Raw genomic sequence first — 20,368 nt, forward strand, 5'->3', positions numbered from 1 at the left:
CACACACACACACGAGACCCGATGCACGAAAATTCGTGCAAGAGTAGGCCTTCCTTCCCCGGCTGCCGGCACCGGCTTCCCTCTGGCACCTGGGACCCAAGCTGGCTTCCCTCAGGCCGCCTGCAGGCACCTGAGATCTGCACTGGCTTCCCTCCAGCCCTAGGTTCATCAGGAAGGATGTCCGCAAGATATCCAGTCTAATTAGCATATTACCCTTTTATTATTATAGATATAAATGGACTTACATCATTTGATATTGTTTGCACTTTGATTTTTAATTTTAATCTTTAATCTTTTTTAATTTTAATCTTTTTTTCATATATTGATTCAGAGAGAGGAAGGGAGAGGGAGAGATTGAAACATCAACGATGAGAGAGAATCATTGATAGGCTGACTCCTGCTGCTCGCCCCCTACTGGGGATCGAGCCTGCAACCGGGCATGTGGCCCTGACCCGAATCAAACCCAGGAGTCTTCAGTCCCCAGCCGAAGGTCTATCCATTGAGCCAAACCGGATAGGGCCTGTTTGCGCTTTTAGAGAGAAGGCTCTGGAGCCAGGTGTTGGGGTTCAAAGCAGCTGTGAACCTTTGGGCAAGTGACAACCCCTCTGTGCCCCTGTCCCAGCGTACTCACCTACACCATCGGGGAAGATAAAGGGCAGAGGTAATTACTAAACGAGTTAACACAGGAAAGCTTTTAGAATACATAATTCCTAGCACATAACAGCTACTGTTTAACTGCTGGGTACTATTATCCATAACCTCCCCCCAAAAAATAACTGTATCTTTATTTCTATATTCCCTACAATGCCTGGCAGCGTCAAAAATAGTCCTGAACCAAAGTACGTGTTCACTGATGGAATTAAAGATAAGAAACCTAACCTTCGTAAGTTAATGGGTAAAAATGTGTTGGTATAAGGGAGTTAATTTTCTAAACCTTTGAAAGGAAACTTTCAAAAGCTCAAGTTACTAAGATTAGACATCAGCCTTCAAATTTACTTCCTCTAAATGACTTCCCTTCTTTTCTGGATTGGCCTTAGATCAGTCTTCAAGCAGCAAATTATTTCTTTTCAAACAAGATTTACAAGTAACAAACCACTGTCTATAAGCTCCTTTGTCCCTACATTCATGTATGTACAAAAAGGGGGGAGGGGACTGAAGGGCTACCTTATCACCTCAGACATGGCAAAAGCCTCAAGAAAACACTAGTCCTCCTGTAATATTCGAGAGAACAGCAATTGTCAACCACCACAGAGATTCATTATGGGGATCAAAAATAACTTGTTACCAACAGCTCAAGTACGGAAGACTGCAAATAATTTATTTTTCCATAAATGAGAAGATTCAAGTTTAAGTGAATACAGTGATTTCCTAACTTCCCTCAATCTAGCTAGAACTCTTCTTTACGGTCTCTGGCGTTGCAGTAGGTGTGTCCAGGCAGCATCGCCATCATCGTTACCTGACCTGGTGCAGCATCATGCCTCCTCCTGTAGCTGGAGGGAGATGCAATCACACGCCCTCCAATCCCTCCCCAGCCACAAATTCTGGAAGGGCCATGTGACTGACACATGTTCTCTGAGCTCCATGTGGCTCTTTCCGCCTCCTCGCCACCCAAAACACTAGCACCGCCCTAACCACACACCACCTGGCCACACCTTACATTGGGCTTCAAATCTGAGTGCCATTCTGGGCAAGCCTCACGAGCATCCAGCACCTACCATGGATACTCAATAAAACCAGAAATATACAGCCCTAACTGGTTTGGCTCAGTGGATAGAGCGTTGGCCTTCAGACTCAAGGGTCCCAGGTTCGATTCCCGTCAAGGGCATGTACCTTGGTTGCAGGCACATCCCCAGTAGGGGGTGTGCAGGAGGCAGCTGATTGATGTTTCTCACTCTCTATCCCTCTCCCTTCCTCTCTATAAAAAATCAATAAAATATATATTAAAAAAAACCCAGAAATATTCATTCCACAGATAGGTCCCATACAAGACTACCCAGAGCAAATGTTCCACTAGAAATACTTTCAGTTACAGGTGGCCAGAGTAGAGAGAGAGCCATGTACAGTAGCGGTTAAGGAGCAACACCACCTGAGCGCTCATCTGGGCTCTATCACTTACTAGTTTTGTGCCCCTTTACAACCAGTTTACTTATCTGTCAAGTGGAAGATGGAACCTTTGGGATTAGATAAGATATTACACAAAAAGAGCTTAGGCTAAAATATTAGACAAAAGAGCTGAACTACACTGAAAATAGGTCAGTATTCAATAAATGTCTGTCATTGTTGTTTAGGTCTTATTTGGATAAATAGCAACTCCCTCCTTCAAACTGTGACTGTCCAGAATTTGAAGGCCAGTTTATAATATGGCCTGACCTCAAAGGAATGTTTTCCCTAAAATGAAACTTTTACCAGTCTAGCAACTAATTATTTTTCCAAAGTGCATGTCCCATGCATGCCTCATCCCACCCTCTTCTTTATTGAAATATAGATGTATATATACACAGTAACTTATCTTCCACTCCCCAGAACTATAGGCCCACAAATGTTTCTAAATTCAGAATTTTTCAGATTTTAGAAGGGTAATATGGTGCAAATGCCAAATATTCTGTAACATAACCAATAGGTTAATATTCTTCAGTAAAATAAATGAATATTCACACTAAGTAGGATAAAGACTGAACAACCTCACCAGTTCAGTTGAGGTTTTGACATCAAACGAGATCGTGATTTTCAGAACTTTCTGAACAGCAGTTACGAAAAGCCTTAAGCCAATTTGCTTTAAACACACAGACTCCTCTCAATCCTTTTAAAACACTTTCCCAATGCCCCCAAGTCTGATTTTTCCATGACTCCAACCACACTGTTATCTCAGAGAAGTGGCCCGAGACCCTCCTACCATTTCTCTTGGAAAATTAAAACAAGATAGGCTTTCAAGTAGGCGAACAAGGGTTGTGTGGTATGCTTAAAATGCAGGACTGACAGTAATTTGAATTCTATAACCTAAATTAGCTAAATAATTTTTATTTTTTTATTTTTAGTGATTTCTTTTTTTATAGGGAAAATTTTGATAACTAGTTTAGGGACTACACATTTGCAATACTAATTTTCTCAGACTCATCATAAATCTGCTACTATACACAATTTTTAGCTTATTTTTGGCAGATAAGGAGCCACCGAAGATTTTGAAATGGTGCTACCAGATTATAATGAATGCATTATGCAGACATTTATTAGCCACACATTCATTATAAGCAAGCACAAAAGAGTTCTTCAGCCAAAAACAGAAGTAGAAATAATTTGACTGAATAACTATGCTGCTTCTGCTGGATCAAGATCTTTATAATATTTTGGAAAGATAATGAGTAAAGTTCCATGCAGATAAAATAATCACAGCTTTAAAAATGACTAATTCAGCATACTTGATAATTATAATTTTACCTCATAATTCTTCATAGAGACTAATAATGCAAAAGAAACAGTGATGAGTACAGCAAGCTTTCTACCATTTCTCAACCATCCATGAAATAAAAGCATTTACTACAGCATAGCTTTGAACATGACTTAATTTTTACTTTTTTCTAGCATTTATTACTTTAAACAGGACTTAAGATTAGAAATTGAGTTCATAAGACTTATCCTGTTGACACCCATAAGTCTCAATTATGTAATCCAGGTGAAAAATTTTTATATTTCTCTTCCCAAATAAGTTGATATAAACCATTATTGTACAGATGACTCTTACAAAGTAAGGGTTGTCTAGTCTTTTGAAAACTAAACTTGAAAATTTAAAAAACACATAAAAATTCTGTGAATTTCATTAAGAATGATCCTAGTGTATGTAAAAACTTCTACCCAACCCTAGTTTTGTCAATGTTAGTTTCTGTGGGAGGCAGTAGTGTCAATGTAAGGAATGCAAAAATATTTTGGATGAAATCTGGGTATAAATGCCATATTGCAGGTAAGGTAATAACTAAATCCCAAGACACTAATGCGAAATTATAAAACCCCAAGCACACAACCACTCTCGGCCAAAACAATAAAATACCCACAACTCAGGTTATTAAGCCATGGTTTCTTCCTCCTTCCCTCTATCCAGGCCTGCGTGCATCCCACTCACCTTCCCTCGCCCACTAGGTGAAACCTCCTACCTAAGGCTAAGTCGCTCTCTCAAGGCCTTCCCTGAGCTGTCAACTTAGATCAGGCCCCTTAGGTCCTCCCCCAGCACCTAACATTTCTCTCTTCCCCACCCTCATTTTTTAAAAAAGATAAATATTTTTATTGATTTCAGTGAGGGAGAGAGACATCAATGATGAGAATCATTGATAGGTTGCCTCCTGCATGTCCCACAATGGGGATGGAGCCCACAACCTGGCACGTGCCCTTGATAGGAATTGAACCTGGGACCCTACAGTCCACAGGCCAATGCTCTATCCACTGAGCCAAACCAGCCAGGGCTCTTCCCCACTCTTTACACCCCTCCAAAGTTCTTCCTGCCAGACTCCACTGGTATAATAATATCTGTCTTATTCCGACAAGCACAGAATAGTTAAATGTTCAAATAACAAATAGTTAAATATTCAAATAACAAATTTGAAAAAATAAATTTCCAGGAGCCAAGAAACTTTACATAACTAATGTGCGGCATGCAGATTTTATAAAGAAGGCCCGGCCCTAGCTGGTTTTGCTCAATGGCTAGAGCATTGGCCTGCAGACTGAGGAGTCCCAGGTTCGATTCCGATCAAGGGCACATGCCTGGGTTCTGGACTTGATCCTCAGTAGGGGGTGTGCAGAAGCAGTCGATCAATGATTCTCTCCCATCATTGAGATTCCTATCTCTCTGTCTCTCTCCCCTCCTCTCTGAAATCAATAAAAAATAAAGGCCCGACTGGTATGGCTCAGCAGTTGAGTGTCAACCCATGAATCAATAAATCACTGGTTCGATTCTCAGTCAGGGCACATGCTCAGGATGCCAGCTCGATCCAGGGGATGGGGAGAGGGGGTGTGCATGAAGGAGACAGCCGCTCGGTGTTTTTGTTTTTTAAATATATTTTATTGATTTTTTTGCAGAGAGGAAGGGAGAGGGTAGAGTTAGAAACATCGATGAGAGAGAAACATCAATCAGCTGCCTCCTGCACACCTCCTATTGGGGATGTGCCCGAAACTGAGGTACATGCCCTTGACCGGAATCGATCCTGGGACCTTTCAGTCCGCAGGCTGACTCTATCCACTGAGCCAAATCGGTTAGGGCGGTGATGTTTTTCTTTCACTGATGTTTCTATCTCTTCATCCCTCTTCCTTCCTCTTTCTCTAAAATTCAATAAAGGAAACAAAAACTGAAAAAAGAAAAGTTAGCCCTGGTCACTGTGGCATCATCCAGAGCACGGAAATGTTGTAGATTCGACTCCCGGTATGAGGTATATAGGAGGTAGCCAATCGATGTTTCACTCTCACATCAATGTTTCTCTCTCACTCCCTTCTTCTCTCTCTAAAAATCAATTTAAAAATCCAATAAATAAATAAGAAAAAGAAAAGTTACAACACGATCAGCTGTGTATGCTAGTGGTGAGTCTTCCTCCTTCGGCACTTTGCTTTGATAGTACAAGAATCAGTCTGTAACAAGGAGTGTTACAGCACAGAACCTCCTTCTAAACTCATCTGCTCTTATTTTAGACAACTGTTTAAGTCTAAGTGGCCAGTAGATCAGTTCACAGTAATTTAGAAAAATACATGCTTGGGTGAGAAGAGGTACAGCCTTTGACAAGAATGTAGGAGGCAGAAAACCCTGTAAATTGGGCTCAGAAATGTCAATGGGGAGGGAGGAAAGTGTCATTCGGGCCAATTCAAAGTCCTAGAGTGGAGCAACAGACTTCAAAGATGGACCTCAAAAATCCTTTAGGAGGAAAGACCTTAATCATTACACACGGAAGCTTAATGCCCAGATACCGATAGGACAGAAAAAGAGAAGATACCCACTACAAAACGAAACACGTTTTAAGGAAGAAGTTTTAGTTGTCAAGAGCACAGTAACACCATCTCAATGGTTTCATGTCTCAAAGGTTCTATAAGAATCACTAAGCACATACAAATCACAGAGAAGTGTAAAAGTTGCCCTACAATGCACCCTCTTGAAGTAAAGCTTGCATCCTCTTGACGCAAAGCTATCAGCACTATAAAACTGAAAATAAAGGTAAAAATGCAGCCTTTTCTCAAGAGAGTCCTAAAATTTGTGTCCAAATAAACATGGTTGAAAGGAATTATACCCCTTTCAGAAACACACCCTTTTCCAACACTCATTCCCCAGCTTCTCGCCCTTTATAAAATATACATCTTTTTTTCAAGTATTTTTCCCCATTGATTTTTAGAGAGAGTAGCAGACAGACAGAAGGAAAAACAAGGAGAAACATCAATGTGAGAGATACACATCAATTGGTTGCCTCCTGCTTGAGCCCAGACCAGGGCCAAGGCCGGGGAGGGGCCTACAACTGAGGTACATGCCCTTGATTGGAATTGAACCCGGGACCTTTTGGTCCACAGGCCAATGCTCTATTCACTTAGCCAAACCAGCTAGGGCTAAAGTATTTTAAAAAAAAATTTTTTTTTATTGATTTCAGAGAGGGAGGGAGAGGGAGAGAGAGAGAGAAAAAAACAGCAACGATGAGAATCATGGATCGCTGCCTCCTGTATGCCCCACACTGGGGATCAAGCCCACAGCTGGAGCACGTACCCTTCACTGGAATCGAATCCAGGAATCTTCAGTCAGCAGGCCGATGCACTATCCAAACCAGCTAGGGCTAAACAATATTTTTTAATTATTTCAGAAAGGAAGAGAGAGGGAGAGAAAAACATCAATGATGAGAATCATGGATTAGCTACCTCCTACACCCCCCCCCCCCTTACTGGGGACTGAGCCCACAACCCAGGGATGTGCCCCAACCTGGAATCGAACCGTGACCTCCTGGTTCAAAAGTCCATGCTCAACCAGTGAGCCACACTGGCCAGGCAAAGTAGACACCTTAAATGAAGAGGAAACATACTCTTCAGTAAGTCAGAGGAAGAATCCTTAGTAAGTTTCTCCAACGTCTCCCATCTCAAAGAATTCACTTCTCAACCTGACAACCCTTCCATGTTGATACCCGTGCGAGCAGTCACGCATCTCTCTCTCAGTGAACAAGCAAAAGAGAGAATGCGGGAATAGGAATCCGTTTACCTGTTAAAACCTCAGGATATTGTGCTGTGAACATTTTCGTATTTTATTGTTTCTGTTGCTGCTTGTAATTGTTAAATTTTCATTTATATTTCATGTCCTTTTTGTTTTTAAAGTGTTTACTTAAAGATTAAACAGTACAATAGACATGTAAGAAAAGTTAAAACAGGGAATCATTTGGGGGTCTGGAACGGATTAATTCAATTTACGTTATTTCTAGTGGGAAAAAATAATTCAGTTTTCAAACAGCCTTCCGGAATGAATTAAGTTTGAGAAAAGAGGTTCCACTGGATTTAAACTGTTTCACTGCCATGGGCAGAAATCTATCCTATCAACTCCAGGTTCACCCACACCCAGAACTGTGCCCGCCACAGGAAACACCATTAAACAACGGGAAATTAAACTGAAAACATAAAGCCATTTATTTACAAACTACATAGGAAACCTCTGGCAAAAAGGCTCAAACCACCATCTGCCATGTGCTCATAATGAGCTTGAGCCTGGATTATTTGCCATCTTGATCGAGCAGTTGCCAAGAGTTGATGCCAGCTCAAGGGCCCTTGGAGATGGAGCAGCGTGCCTAAGGCACACAAAGGCAAGCAAAGGGGTGACCAAGCCTCCAATATAATGCCAAGAGAGACTCACCCAGACTTCAATTCCTTGGGGGGGGGGGGGGGCAAGAAACACTGAGGGAACACTTTCTCGGTGTCGTGACAGCCACCTCAAAATGCCGATATCCCAAGGTTAGCCTTACACGGATGCACAGGATCGGGATGCCTCCGTGCAGCCTAACTCTCCACTGCGCTGCCCCGGCAGAGAAGCAGGAGCTACAGGGAAGCCCACGGCGGCACCGAATGGCCTGCCGGAGTGTCAGCGCTCACCTCGCGCCGCTAGGCACCATGCGTTCTGGCACAACACCTCCATTCTTCAAGCCTCCACACTTAGAAGACTGAAACCTTCAGGGTGGGGACTGAACATCTATTTAAAACTTTCTTTTTTTTAACTGAGGTGAAGTTCACATAATACAAAGTTAACCTTTTTACAGTATACAATTCCAGTGCTACTTAGTGCATTGGCAATGCTGTGCGTGTTACACCAACACTACCTAGGTCCAAAACCATCACCACAGCAATGCACCAACACTACCTAGGTCCAAAACCATCACCACAAAAGAAACTCCACACCCATTAAACAGGCAGCTCCACGCCCACTCCCCCGCGCCCCAGCACCTGGCAAAACCACCAATTTGCTTTCTGTCTCTATGGACTTACCGACTGGACATTTCATATAAATGAAATCATACAGTATGTGGCCTTTGTCTCTGGCTGCTTTTACTTAGCATAATTCTTTCAAGGTCCATACATGTTGTAGCATGTGTCAGTGTTCCATTTTTTTAAGTGGCTGAGTACCATTCCACCTGTTGATGGACATTTGGATTGTTTCCACCTTTTGGGTATGAATACTGCTTTGAACATTTATGTACAAGTGTTTGTTCAAGTACTGTTTTCAATTCTTTTGGGTAAATATCTAGGAATGGAATTGCTGGGTCATATGGTAATTCTCTCTCTCTATATATGTATACATATATATTTTTAAATTGATTTCAGAGAGGAAGAGGGAAAGAAACATCAATGATGAGAGAGAATCATCAATTGGCTGCCTCCTGCTCACCCCACATTAGAAATTGAACCTGCAACCCAGGCATGTACCCTGACTGGGAATTGAACCACGGCCTCCTGGTTCATAGGCTGATGCTCAACCACTGAGCGGCGCTGGCTGGGCGGTATTTAATAACTAAGGAACTGCCAAACTATTTAAATGAGTATATTTGTTGTACAGATATTATACCTTTTATAAAGGCGATTAATGGAAAAAAACCAAAAGGCTTTCCGCCACGACCGGTGTGGTGTGGTGATTGGAGCATCGTCCCAGGCTCCAAAAGGTCACTGGTCTGATTCCCAGGCTGGGCACATACCCAGGTTGCGGGTTTAATCCCCAATCAGGGTGTGTGAGGAAGGCAACTGATTGATGTTTCTCTCTCTCTCTCCCCTTCCTCCCCTCCCTCCTTCTCCCTTCCTTCCCCACACTCTCTCATATCAATAAAACCTATTAAAAAACAACAAACTTTCCAAAATGTTTCCAGTTTTGGGAATTGGATACCAACAGTTTGTGAACCAGTAGCGAACTCTGTTATATTCCCCTAAGACTTCATTCTTAGGACACTACTCCCACACCAAAAACAAACAAACAAACAAACAAAATCTCTCCCAAATTATATTGAAGACGTGTAACCATTTTCTTTTTCCGCTTTGCCCTCTTCCACCTCCCCCTGCCCCCAAGATCTGCGATCCCTCATAGCACTCCATTGTCACCCATTCTACAGAAGAGGAAACTGAGTCACATTGGGTCACATTACTATCCAGAGTCATAAGCTATCAAGTGTATGAACTAGTACTTAACTGTTAGCCTCTCTTCAGAGTCCATGATCTTACCTAAGATATTCTATTGTCTTTCTTTTCTGAACTTAAGACCTTCAAAAGATAAACAGAGCTTCTTTCTGAATAACTGGAAAAGTTAAACAAGAGACTTCATCCAAAAAAGAACTTTTTCGCAAAGAACTCTAAACACTGTATTTCCAAATCAGCCCAGCTGGTGTGGCTCAATGGTTGAGCACTGACCCATGCACCAAAACGTCACAGCTTCAACTCCCAGTCAGGGCACACGCGCCTGGCATGCAGTAGCTATTCTGTAGTAACTACTTGTTAAATGAGTAAATAATGAAAAAAGTACAAACTAGCTTGGCCATTCCTCACATACTAAAGAGTTCAAAGCCAACCAAATCCACTGCCATCATATGCCTTCCCTGTCATGCAGCCCATCTCCTCAAATGAGAATCACCTTAGGAAATAATTGTTCCACACAGAGTGCCCTCGAATCCAAGGAAACCAAGAAAAGGTGGTCCAAATGGTACCAGACCAGGACATTTATTACAGTGTCCATTCAATTAAAATACTATTTCCCTATCGGTAATCAGTTTAAGATATCTGCAACAGCTGCTAGATGGGCTGTTATACCTGCTGTTAACATTGCTCTCTTCCAAGCCAGGGCACTGCTACTGCCCACTCTTCTGGTAAGGACTGTCCTGTTTCTCATTCTCTAATTGGTTCATTTTCTATTGATAATTAGATATACCCACAGCACAGGCTGTGATCAACTGTAAGATGACCAAACTATGCAATCCAGAAAATGAACATTTAAACATGAGCCCTGGCCAGTGGCACAGTGGTCAGAGCACCAGCCCGTGCACCAAAAGTTGAGGGGTGTGCCAGGGTTGCAGGTTTGATCCCTGCCCTAATGTGTCTCTCACACTGATGTTTCTCTCTCTCTCTCCCCCACTCCACTCTCCCTGAAAAGCAATGGGAAAAATATCCTCCGGTGAGGATTAATCAAAAGAAACTTAGACATGAAAAACAGAAGGATGCGAGGAATGGTCCACAAGTAAGAGAAACGTGTGTGTAATACGGTGAGTCCATCTCCTTGAAGATTAAGAAAGAGGTAAGGAAATGTATCGTCATCTAAGGAAGAAATATTTCTTAGAGAAAAAGGAAGTTAGAGGACTACCTCAGGGAGAGGCAGAAACACAAGACCAAAGAGAAAAGTTGTGGGATAAGATAACGATCTCAAGACTGTGGAGAAGAAAAGCAGTAGTGATACACCCACATTTTCCTAGAATCCACATTAACACACAATATATTATAACAATCTCTATTCCATGGGGACAGGAGAAGGAAAGAAGAGGCTTCTATTTACATACCTTACAAATGTGCTGCAAGACCCACGCGCGGCCTGTGGCAGAAGTTCTACAAAGTGCCTTGAACTTCTCGGATGAAAGGCACTATAAAAACATTTAAAAAATCAGGAATTATGTCTATTCATTTCACAAGAAAAAATACATAGCACAATATGTAAATGGGCTTGCCCAAAGTTCCACGAAGTAATTTAGATTTCAAGTGAGGAAAAAAGTACAAAATTTAATTTTTAATTGACACACCATAAAAAGTATCACATTTATACAAGTCTTGGCATCTTTCACTTAGCATAATGCACACAAACAACCTTATTTTCTGGACATTAAAATGAATGTTGCCCTTTTAAAAGCAAATATCAAAAACAGATAAATCCTATGTAAATTAATTTTCCCACTTTTTTATTATAAAATTTTTCAAACGCCGAAACCGGTTTGGCTCAGTGGATAGAGCGTCGGCCTGCGGACTGAAGGGTCGCAGCTTCGATTCCGGTCAAGGGCATGTACGTGGGTTGCGGGCGCATCCCCAGTGGGAGATGTGCAGGAGGCAGCTGATCGATGTCTCTCTCTCATCGATGTTTCTAACTCTCTATCTCTCTCCCTTCCTCTCTGTGGAAAATCAATAAAATATATTTAAAAAAAAAAAAAATTTTTCAAACACACAGCAAAGTTAAAAGAATTTAACAGTGAACACCTGCATCCCTACCACCTAGACTACCAGAAACACTTTAATGACTTGCTTTATCAACTATATTTCCTTTTTCATACAGGCATTACAGAGAAACCATAGGCCAAAGGCAACTGTCAGAAAAGTCAATGGCTTCAAAAAAAAACAGGTCAAGGAAATAAATAATAACAGGAAATCTTTGATTTTTTTTGTCAGAAATTATTAGTATTAGCTTATTAAAGTCAGATCTACCTTTACCCTCAATGAACAATTCTAGCCACTTATTTGTTTAGTATTAGATCATAACATTCCCAGCTAAAAGAAAAAAAATCTAATTTCTCATCTCAGAACAAACCTGAAGAACTCCCCATGTTCTAAACGCCGTACATGATCTGGTCCTTGCCATCTTTCTACTTTCATTTTATCTCTCACTTTTCTCTTTACTCCAAACCTATTTCACCGACTACTTACTTTCTCCTCTTGCCCTTCACTTGAATATTAAGATACTGTGATAACTATGCTTATTGAATATATTTAGTTTACCAACCCTCTTTAAAATAATCAAGCTCCATTTGGTATAAACTACAAAGTGGCTGCAATTTAACAGTGTATCTCTCATATTTTGATGATTATTAGCTATAAATATGTCAATGCCTACCTGATTTTCAGTCACATGACTACCATAATTATGAGCATACAAGGCTGTAACTTATTACCACAGCCCCACAGATTAAAAATAAATCACTTGAAATAGAAACACTTGAAATAAGAATTTTATGGTAATTAATAACTTTAAACTGTTTTGGAAATTTTAATTTATTAATCCCAGAAGTACTTAACAGTGAGCATGTCCCCAAAATACTCCAGGGTATAGTAAGACACATCAACACAAATTTAAAATGTAGTTACATTAACGTGTAGGAACAGGTGCTTAAAGGAATAAACTGAGTGGCAAGGGAAGACGAAATACTTAGGGACCTTTTAAAACTACAAGTATGTGATTACGATCCAGCAATTATGTACCATTTATCATTATCACTAGTAGCCATAATGCAATGAAGCCCAAGGTGCTGTCTATAGAAGCCCAAATTGGTTCTCTCAAAAGCTGAAATATCACTCTCTTCTGACAGAGCTAACATACACCTCACAGCTTTAGGACAAATAAGACCCGAAGTAGCAACCACTTCCTCCTCCTGTCACTGCGTGGACTCCACCCACAGACAGGAAACACCTGAAGATCTACCTGTTTTCACTCTAACAGCTCACACCCCCACATGACCAGGGTAAACCTTTAAAAGAAGTTAACTGGCCCTGGCCGGTTTGGCTCAGTGGATGGAGCGTCGGCCTGCGAACTGAAGGGTCCCAGGTTCGATTCCAGTCGAGGGCACATGCCCGGGTTGTGGGCTCGATCCCCCGTGGGGGACTTGCAGGAGGCAGCCGATCCACAATTCTCTCTCATCGTGGATGTTTCTATCTCTCTCTCCCTTGTACTTCCTCTCTGAAATCAATAAAAATATATATATTTAAAAAAAAAAAAGTTAACTGACAAAAAAGGAATCAGGACTATGAAAATACTCCAAAAAGCCACTACCACACACACAAGGCATTATCTACATGATATATGTAGTTTCTGCCCATTCTACCTCAAAATCAATATCAAAACGAGCACAAAGCTGCTCAATAACATCTTAGCCTGACCTATAAATTAAAAATTATGTTGCATTTGGGGCAGGGAAGTCTGGGACTGCCTGTGGAAGAAGGTGGTCCCTCCACAGACCCAAAACCTAAAGCCAGGACTAGGCAGGGACCGGCATATATGCTGATTTATCTATTCCGATCAGCTGCTTCAGGATCACCCGTTACAGGGAGGAGAGCACCTTAGTTAAAGAACTGAAATTTGTTTGGAAAACGAAATTTTCCGATTTTTCCAACATATGTAAAATCAGCAACATATGAACGGAGAAAACACCGGAATAAGCCGACTCTAAGCAAGCCGTTGGGGAGCGCACAGACAACTCCCTCCAGGAAAACAGCTGTGGCCTGTACCTGGCTGGACGTGACTGAAGACATTTATTTGGGTCTTTAAACTGAATGTCCTCATCTGCAAACGGGGCTGAAGATTCCTTTTCCGACCCAAATTCGGGATCGACGGAAAAGTCGCATTCCCACTCTCTTCTTCCTCCCACTGCAGGTTTTTATGCGAATAGAAGCTGTAAATCTCGGATTAGAGTGTGACTCAAAGCAAGTCCCACGGTACCCGCTGTATGTCCCCAGGAGCCACCAGTGCTGCCGCAGGGGGTGGAACCCAGAGACCCTCCGGCGAGTTACCCTTTGCACCAGCGAGCCCGGACGTTCAGTCCAAACAACGTCTGGGTGTCAAACTCTCAGGACAACATCTCCAACTTAGCCGTGTCCAAGGGGCCTCCCTGCAACTGCACAGGCACCTTACACAGCCGGGCGCGCAGCACCAAGTGGCTGAAGATTTCTCACCCTGAACAAACTGAAGATTTTTTTTTTTTTTTAGTATTTTCTCCCCCATTCAGACCTGGCAGGGAGGAATACAACCTGATTACACACTTGCAAGTTACTTCAAAAGGCTGCCTTCAACACAAAGGAACCAAACCCGCCACCAGCAGGGGTTCCGGGTTTAAATCGGGGCCCTGACCGGGCCCCTCACTGGTTAGCGTGCCCAGGCAGCCAAGGTCTGGGGTTCGATCCCCAGTCGGGGAACACACGCCCAACAGTTAATGAGCAGATGGGTAAGTGGAACAAATCAATGTCTGTCTGTCTCTCTCTCCAAAAGTCAACAAACACGTAAAAAAATAACTGTAATCAGGACCACTGAAAAAACACGAGTGGAACCAGCTGCGAGGTGAAAACGATGCGTTTCCCACCGCCACTCACTAACCAGGATTCTGACCAAATCAGTTCGCGTGCAAACAGCACTCCTCCTGAAGGCGACCTGGAACGGGGTCCGGCCTGACAGGGGGTCCGGCCCGGAACGGGGTCCGGCCTGACAGGGGGTCCGGCCTGACACGGGGTCCAGCCCGGAACGGGGTCCGGCCGTGACGAGAGACGGATGCTCAAGGGACGCCTGGTCAGGGCAGCAACTTGGACCAAGCAAAGTTGCAAATCAATGCTATTTTGATGAGACATCGTTTAAATTACTTAAACCATGAAAAATGGCTTTCCTGGGTAACTCCCCTCTTGGCAACACTGAAGAATCCTAACCCCCAGGACTTCAGTGCTATCTTTTACTTACACCACCTCGAAAAACGCTGCATTAAATAGAAAAAATCTACCCAAAACATAACTGGACTTCACCCCGTGTAAACCGGTGATTCATGTTTCACGTTCAATGTAAGAGACAAAATGGAGTTGTAAGAGTTTCTTTCCCGTTGCAACTCCCGCAGGCACGCGCGCTGGGCAGCTCAGGGCCCCCGCCCTACGTACCATTGTTATGGAAAGTGGACTCACCTGCTTTCCATCCACTTCAATGTCTGCCACATAGTTCTCAAACACCGTAGGCACATACACCTCTGGGAACTGGTCCTTGCTAAAAACGATGAGCAAGCAAGTCTTGCCACAGGCTCCATCACCAACAATCACCAATTTCTTCCGGATGGCAGCCATTGCTTACAAATGTGCTGCAAGACCCACGCGCGGCCTGTGGCAGAAGTTCTACAAAGTGCCTTGAACTTCTCGGATGAAAGGCACTCGGAAGACGCTCCGACTCCGGCCTCTCTGCGCCGACGACGCCGGTCCGCGTGTCCCAAGCTCGGAGACGAGGGTGGGCGGCTAAGGAGGCGGCGGACTAACGAGAGAACCGACCGAGGACGGGGGGCGGCGGGCGGGGAGCCTGAACTGTCAATTTCTATTGCTAAGCTTAACAGAAGCTTTGAAAACATCCAAGTTTGGTTATTTGCTTTTTAATAGGATTAAAAGTATCCTTTTACGTTTAGAGAAACAAAACCAAAAGCGCATGTGAACTATGCAAGAATAACAACCCCATCAAATATAAGGAAATTGGGTCAAGGAAGCAAAGATATTGGTCTGACTTGGAGCAGACTCGGTCCAAAATCCTGAAACCAGTTTCTCCTGAGGCTACTTTTATGTTTACTCTCAGAGCGTAGCTCCACTTGAAGAGAGGTCTGAACCACGTACTGCTGTTTTCAGTTTTCTTTATAACCACCAGCATTTAAATCTGGGCAGCGAGTTCCTGCGGGAGTGGGAGGCGCAGGACATGCGAGTGACCCTCTTCAAGCTGCTGTTGCTGTGGTTGGTGCTCAGCCTCCTGTGCATCCAGCTGGCGTGGGGGTTCTACGGGAGCACGGTGACCGGGCTGTACCATCGCCCAGGTGAGGCCCCCCGCCAGCCTCCGTGGACTGGCCGCCCTCACACCCAGCGGGATGTACCGTTGGGCTCCCCAGAACCCCCTTAGACTACCATTGGTCCCCTAAGAACCGTATCGCAACTTAACGCTGTCCTCTGACCCATGCCAACATACCATTTCACGCAAGAAACGCCAGTATCCACGCATCTCGTTAGAACCGTTTTTTTGAGCCCTCACCAGACAATGCACTAGTCCCTTAGGGCCTCCACCAGACCCTCCACCAAACGCCACTGGCCTCTAACCTGCCTGGGCTGAGGCCTGCTCAGACCCCCAACTCGGCCCGCTGCAGCTCTGGATGTGTTCCTGCCCCCAGGTCTGGGCGGCCAGAACGGATCCACACCCGATGGCTCCACACATTTCCCTTCGTGGTGAGTAAATCTGTTCCCATCTCAACCCCGTGCTAGGCAGGCAGAGGGACACTCCTGTCCTGGGGCCTGGGGAGGGGAGTTCTCAGGGCAGGAGTCCTCCAGCTTAGTGGCCTTTGCCAGAAGCTCGGACATCAGCAAGTAGAGCTCAGGTTTCAGGTGGCCAGGATGTCGGAACAGTCCCTCATCGGTTTGCTGTTCAGCACCCTGTGGGGTGAACCGTGTCATTCACAGTTTCAGAGATGAAATGGCAAGTGCCTTGCACTGCACTCCACTGCCAGCCCCGCTGGAACGGCCAGGCCTCTGTCCTTCGGGCACTGACTGCCTCATTAGGATCAGCCTGCTCATCTGTGAAACATGGGCCCAGTCGTCAGGGCATTCTTTCAGCTAATCTCTGGGCTTCCACCACCTGACAGGGACCAGAGAACAAGGTTAACCCAGGCCCTGCTTACAGGGGAGCCAGAGATTTGAAGGGAGTGGGGGGAGCAGTGCAGGGGTGAAGGTGGTTGGAGGTTTCTCTTAAGAAAGACACTAAAAAAAAAAAAGAAAGACACTTAAGCTGAGGGCAAAGGCCAACAATGGCTCAAATAGGCCCAGAGGCAAGAACAAGGTGACATATTGGAGGAATAGACAAGGCGGTGATGCTGGAGCTCCAACGTGAAGGCCTGGAGGGACCTGCAGAGCCCTGACCGGGGGTGGGGAACGTCAAGTGTTTGACCAAGCAGAGCAGGCTAATTTTTAAGTTGATGATTTTGTATGGCCCGAAAAGGTGTTATAAATACCCACATGGCCCTGGGCAGGAGAAAGGGTCCCCACCCCTGGCCGAGACTTTTGGGAGCTATTGAAGGACTGAGTCACATGGGGCCATGGCTTAATCTAATTTGCTTTTTCATCTGCCTGTTTTGTGGCAAGTACATAAAGGGGTCCAATTAGAGGGCAAGGGGTCAATTAAGAGACCTGCACTGCTCAGGTTTTTTCCTCAGGCAAATGGATGGAAGGATGGAAGTGCCCTCCTGAGGCGGGGACCGGGAGGGAGAATGGGTCTGCCGGGGCAAGGTGGTGGGCCCAGGGGGCGCTGTGGGAGCTCAGAGAGGTTTGGGTTGTGGTGTGGCTCTGCTGAGCTCCACTCAGCCCCAGGAGCAGGAGAAACCAACATCAGGGACCGTTGTGCTGCCAGCTGACTAACTCTCTCTTCTCTCCATCACCTTCAGGGAGACGGCAGCAAACGAGCCTCTCAAAACCCACAGAGAATAAGGAGGCAGCAGAGGTCTCCAGGGACATCTCCGGGTCTGCCGGCTCCCACACTGGGCCCTACTGCTGCCCAGGCCCCAGGGACGACTGCAGGGGCGTCAGGGTTGGGGGGTAGGGAGTACCCCAGTGCTTGTGGAGTTGGGCCCCCACTGCCCTGGGCATTTCCTCCAGCAGCCCAGGCACTGGGCCAGGAAAGAGTTCCTCTCCCCTGATCTGGTGCCTTAAGGAAAGCAGGTGTGCTGCTCTCTCGGTCAGTGTAGAAGCCTCTGGGTGAGGAAGGCCAGCAGCCCGTTTCCTGTCTTGGCTTTTTCCTGTCCCTCTTCCCATCCCCCTGGGGGGTGACCCAGGAGGATCTGTCCCTCACGAAGCCTGAGGTGACTCGCTCTGGGATTTGAAGGGAAGTCTGTTTTCACTTACACCATAGGTTTTCTGAATTTGGTTTTGCTGTGTTGGCAGGGACCCAGGAATCTTGGCCTGGACACAGCCTTATACTCTGTGGGTACTTAGTTGGCCATTCAAGTAGAAGTAAGGCAGGGGGCAGCTGGCACCATCCAGACATGGAGGCACCAAACACCCAGCTTCCAGTCGCATCCAGAGCTCTCCAGGTGTGAGCCGGGCTATGGAAACTCTTATCCTGAGCATCATCCTCATATTCCTCTCAATCCTCGGAGGGAAGCGGGGTGCTGGAAGAGGCTGAGCCCCACGGTGACTTCCCACCCCAACCCTTCAGTGCTCGGCGCCCGGGCGGTGGTCTGTCCCCTGCCCCTTCTCTGGATCGTAAGCAGTTAGCGGAGGGCAGCCCTGCCTGCAGCCTCATCACTTCCCATCTTGACCCGGAACCACAGGAGCTTCGTCCTAAGAGCGCGCTCTCGGCTCAGGTCCTCCCCACTAGCGCCATCTCAGCCCCCAAGAACTTTTAAGAGGGCAGAGCCACAGGCGAGGCAGGCCTGCCACTTCCCAAGTAGGCCAGGGGGCCTGCCAAAGGAATGGGCGGCGAGGCCAGTTCCCGAAGGCGGTGTGGCCTAGACCTGCCTCCGGGCCGTCTGCCTGCCCCCCTCCCCACCCCACCCCCCGTCGGTGTCCCATCGCCATCTGGCAGCCTGTGCCTGGACCGCCTGCCTGCACAGGGCACTGAGCGCCCGCCCGGTGCTTACTGCCGAGACACCGTCTGCCACGGGGTGATGGTCTGGCAGCCCCAGGTGACCCACTGACGCCACCTCACACAGAGTCGGGGTCGCATTCCATTCGAGGCTCAACTGAGGACGTGGCTATTAAACATGGAAGTGCATCAGCTGTGTGGTTATTCAGACAGGACAAGGGCGTGCATGCACAGGAAACAAGGGAATACCCCAGGGCTGTTGCCCCTCAGCTCCCAGAATTTAATGACTTGTGAAGTTGGGGGGTTAATGCCAGCTCCCTAAAGTAGTGCGGGGTGCCCAACAAGGGCACTATCCCATTAGTCCTTATAGACCTGCCCCGCTCTAGGGGCACCCCCTGAGCCTGTCCCAGAGGCCAGGAAGCAAGCATCAGGGTGGCACCCCAGGAACCCTGTGGGCAGAGGACAGTGAAGCTAGACTCTGGCAAGAAGAAGGAAGCTCGTTTATTTTTTAGGAGTCAGTGGCGTCCAGTCACAGGCCATAGGGGAAGGCAGGCCCAGGAGGGGGCCCAGCCTGCCCTACAGCAGCCCTGGGCTCAGAACAGCGGTGAGCCTGGCTGGCTTGCCGCTGGGCAGCAGGCTGGGCCAACTTGTGCCCCTCAGCCATCGCCGAGTTTGCACCCGGGCGCAGCAGCCCTCCTGAGCCACGCCTCCGGGTCAGGAATCGGTGCTGCCCAGGGAGAGGCAGCGGTTTGCATTCATGGGCAGTAAACCAGAGCAGGTGGCTGGCACTGCCCAAGGTCACGCCCTTGGAAGTGTGAGGTAGGCTGGGCAGCTCGATCCTCCTAAAGGTGAGCCTTTGAGGCACAGGCAGCACCCGGCAGAGGAAATGCGGGGACTGACGCTTCTCAGCCCTCAGCAGGTGAGAGTGGGCCCACGGGAGCGTGGGCAGAAACAAGACATTGGTGAGCTGGTCCGGCACTAAGAAATCGGTCTTGAAATTGAAGTGGCACAGGGTGAGGGGGTGCAGGTGGTGTGTCCTGCCCACAACCAGACAACCAGAACCAGCCTACACCCTCGCCACCTCCCACGTGTCCTGCCTCAGCTTCCTGGCCAGCCCTTGTAGAAGGCCCTCCCGTGGAGGGCCCCGCCCCCAGCCACCCTCACTTCAGGGTGTAGTAGTTGGTGGGCACGAAGGGCATCTTGCTGACCACAGCCACCTGCTGCTGCCGCCGCACCTGCACCAGGAGCGGGGTGCCCGGCCGGCTGTACTCGGAAAACTGCGGCCCCAGGAAAGTCCATGGCGGCCCGGCGCCGCCGCCCTGCAGCGGGACGCCAGGCCTCAGCACGGAGGCCCTTCGCTGGGGCCCCCGGGGGCTTTGTTCATCCCCTGCCGTGTGGTCAGCCAGCCCCCAACCGCTGCCCTGGTCCGAGAGGCCCCGCTGGCCCGCTCAGCCTGCCAAGCGAGGGGCCCTGGCGGCTAACGGGGGCAGCCACAGTGGCCCCTTCAGGGAATGAGGCTCGAGGAGGCGGTCATGGCTGCAGGCTGCCCGCTGGGAGTGGTCCCAGGCTGGCTGGTCTCTGACGGGC

At 46.7% G+C, this 20,368-nt stretch overlaps 4 protein-coding genes across 4 annotated transcripts in view; 1 reads left to right on the forward strand and 3 right to left on the reverse strand.

Annotated features, from left to right (window-relative positions):
* The window catches only part of RHOA (ras homolog family member A), a 25,335-nt gene extending 14,239 nt beyond the window's left edge, over window positions 1–11,096 (reverse strand). Inside the window, exon 1 of the mRNA XM_006770448.2 lies at window positions 11,016–11,096. The gene's annotated coding sequence lies outside the window, so the exon portion shown is untranslated. The remainder of the gene's footprint in view (window positions 1–11,015) is intronic.
* On the reverse strand, window positions 7,752–15,532 carry LOC107184191 (ras-like GTP-binding protein O-RHO). Its single transcript, XM_015568277.1, has 2 exons — window positions 15,127–15,532; window positions 7,752–7,781 (listed from the first exon to the last, which is right to left on the reverse strand). The coding sequence occupies exons 1-2, from the start codon at window positions 15,304–15,306 to the stop codon at window positions 7,752–7,754; spliced, it is 210 nt and encodes a 69-aa protein (XP_015423763.1). The 5' UTR covers window positions 15,307–15,532.
* On the forward strand, window positions 15,380–18,970 carry TCTA (T-cell leukemia translocation altered). The gene is made up of 4 exons (XM_015568278.1): window positions 15,380–15,463; window positions 15,869–16,031; window positions 16,380–16,434; window positions 17,643–18,970. The coding sequence occupies exons 1-4, from the start codon at window positions 15,380–15,382 to the stop codon at window positions 17,683–17,685; spliced, it is 345 nt and encodes a 114-aa protein (XP_015423764.1). The 3' UTR covers window positions 17,686–18,970.
* Window positions 18,971–19,258: 288 nt separating this feature from the next.
* Window positions 19,259–20,368, reverse strand: part of AMT (aminomethyltransferase) — a gene marked incomplete at its 5' end in the record, with an annotated part of 3,333 nt that continues 2,223 nt past the window's right edge. The window contains one exon of the mRNA XM_006770594.1: window positions 19,259–20,100. Within this exon, the coding sequence (XP_006770657.1) occupies window positions 19,942–20,100 (159 nt within the window). The remainder of the gene's footprint in view (window positions 20,101–20,368) is intronic.

This window comes from Myotis davidii, unplaced genomic scaffold (genome assembly GCF_000327345.1).
Source record: "Myotis davidii unplaced genomic scaffold, ASM32734v1 scaffold663, whole genome shotgun sequence".
NCBI lineage: Eukaryota > Metazoa > Chordata > Mammalia > Chiroptera > Vespertilionidae > Myotis > Myotis davidii.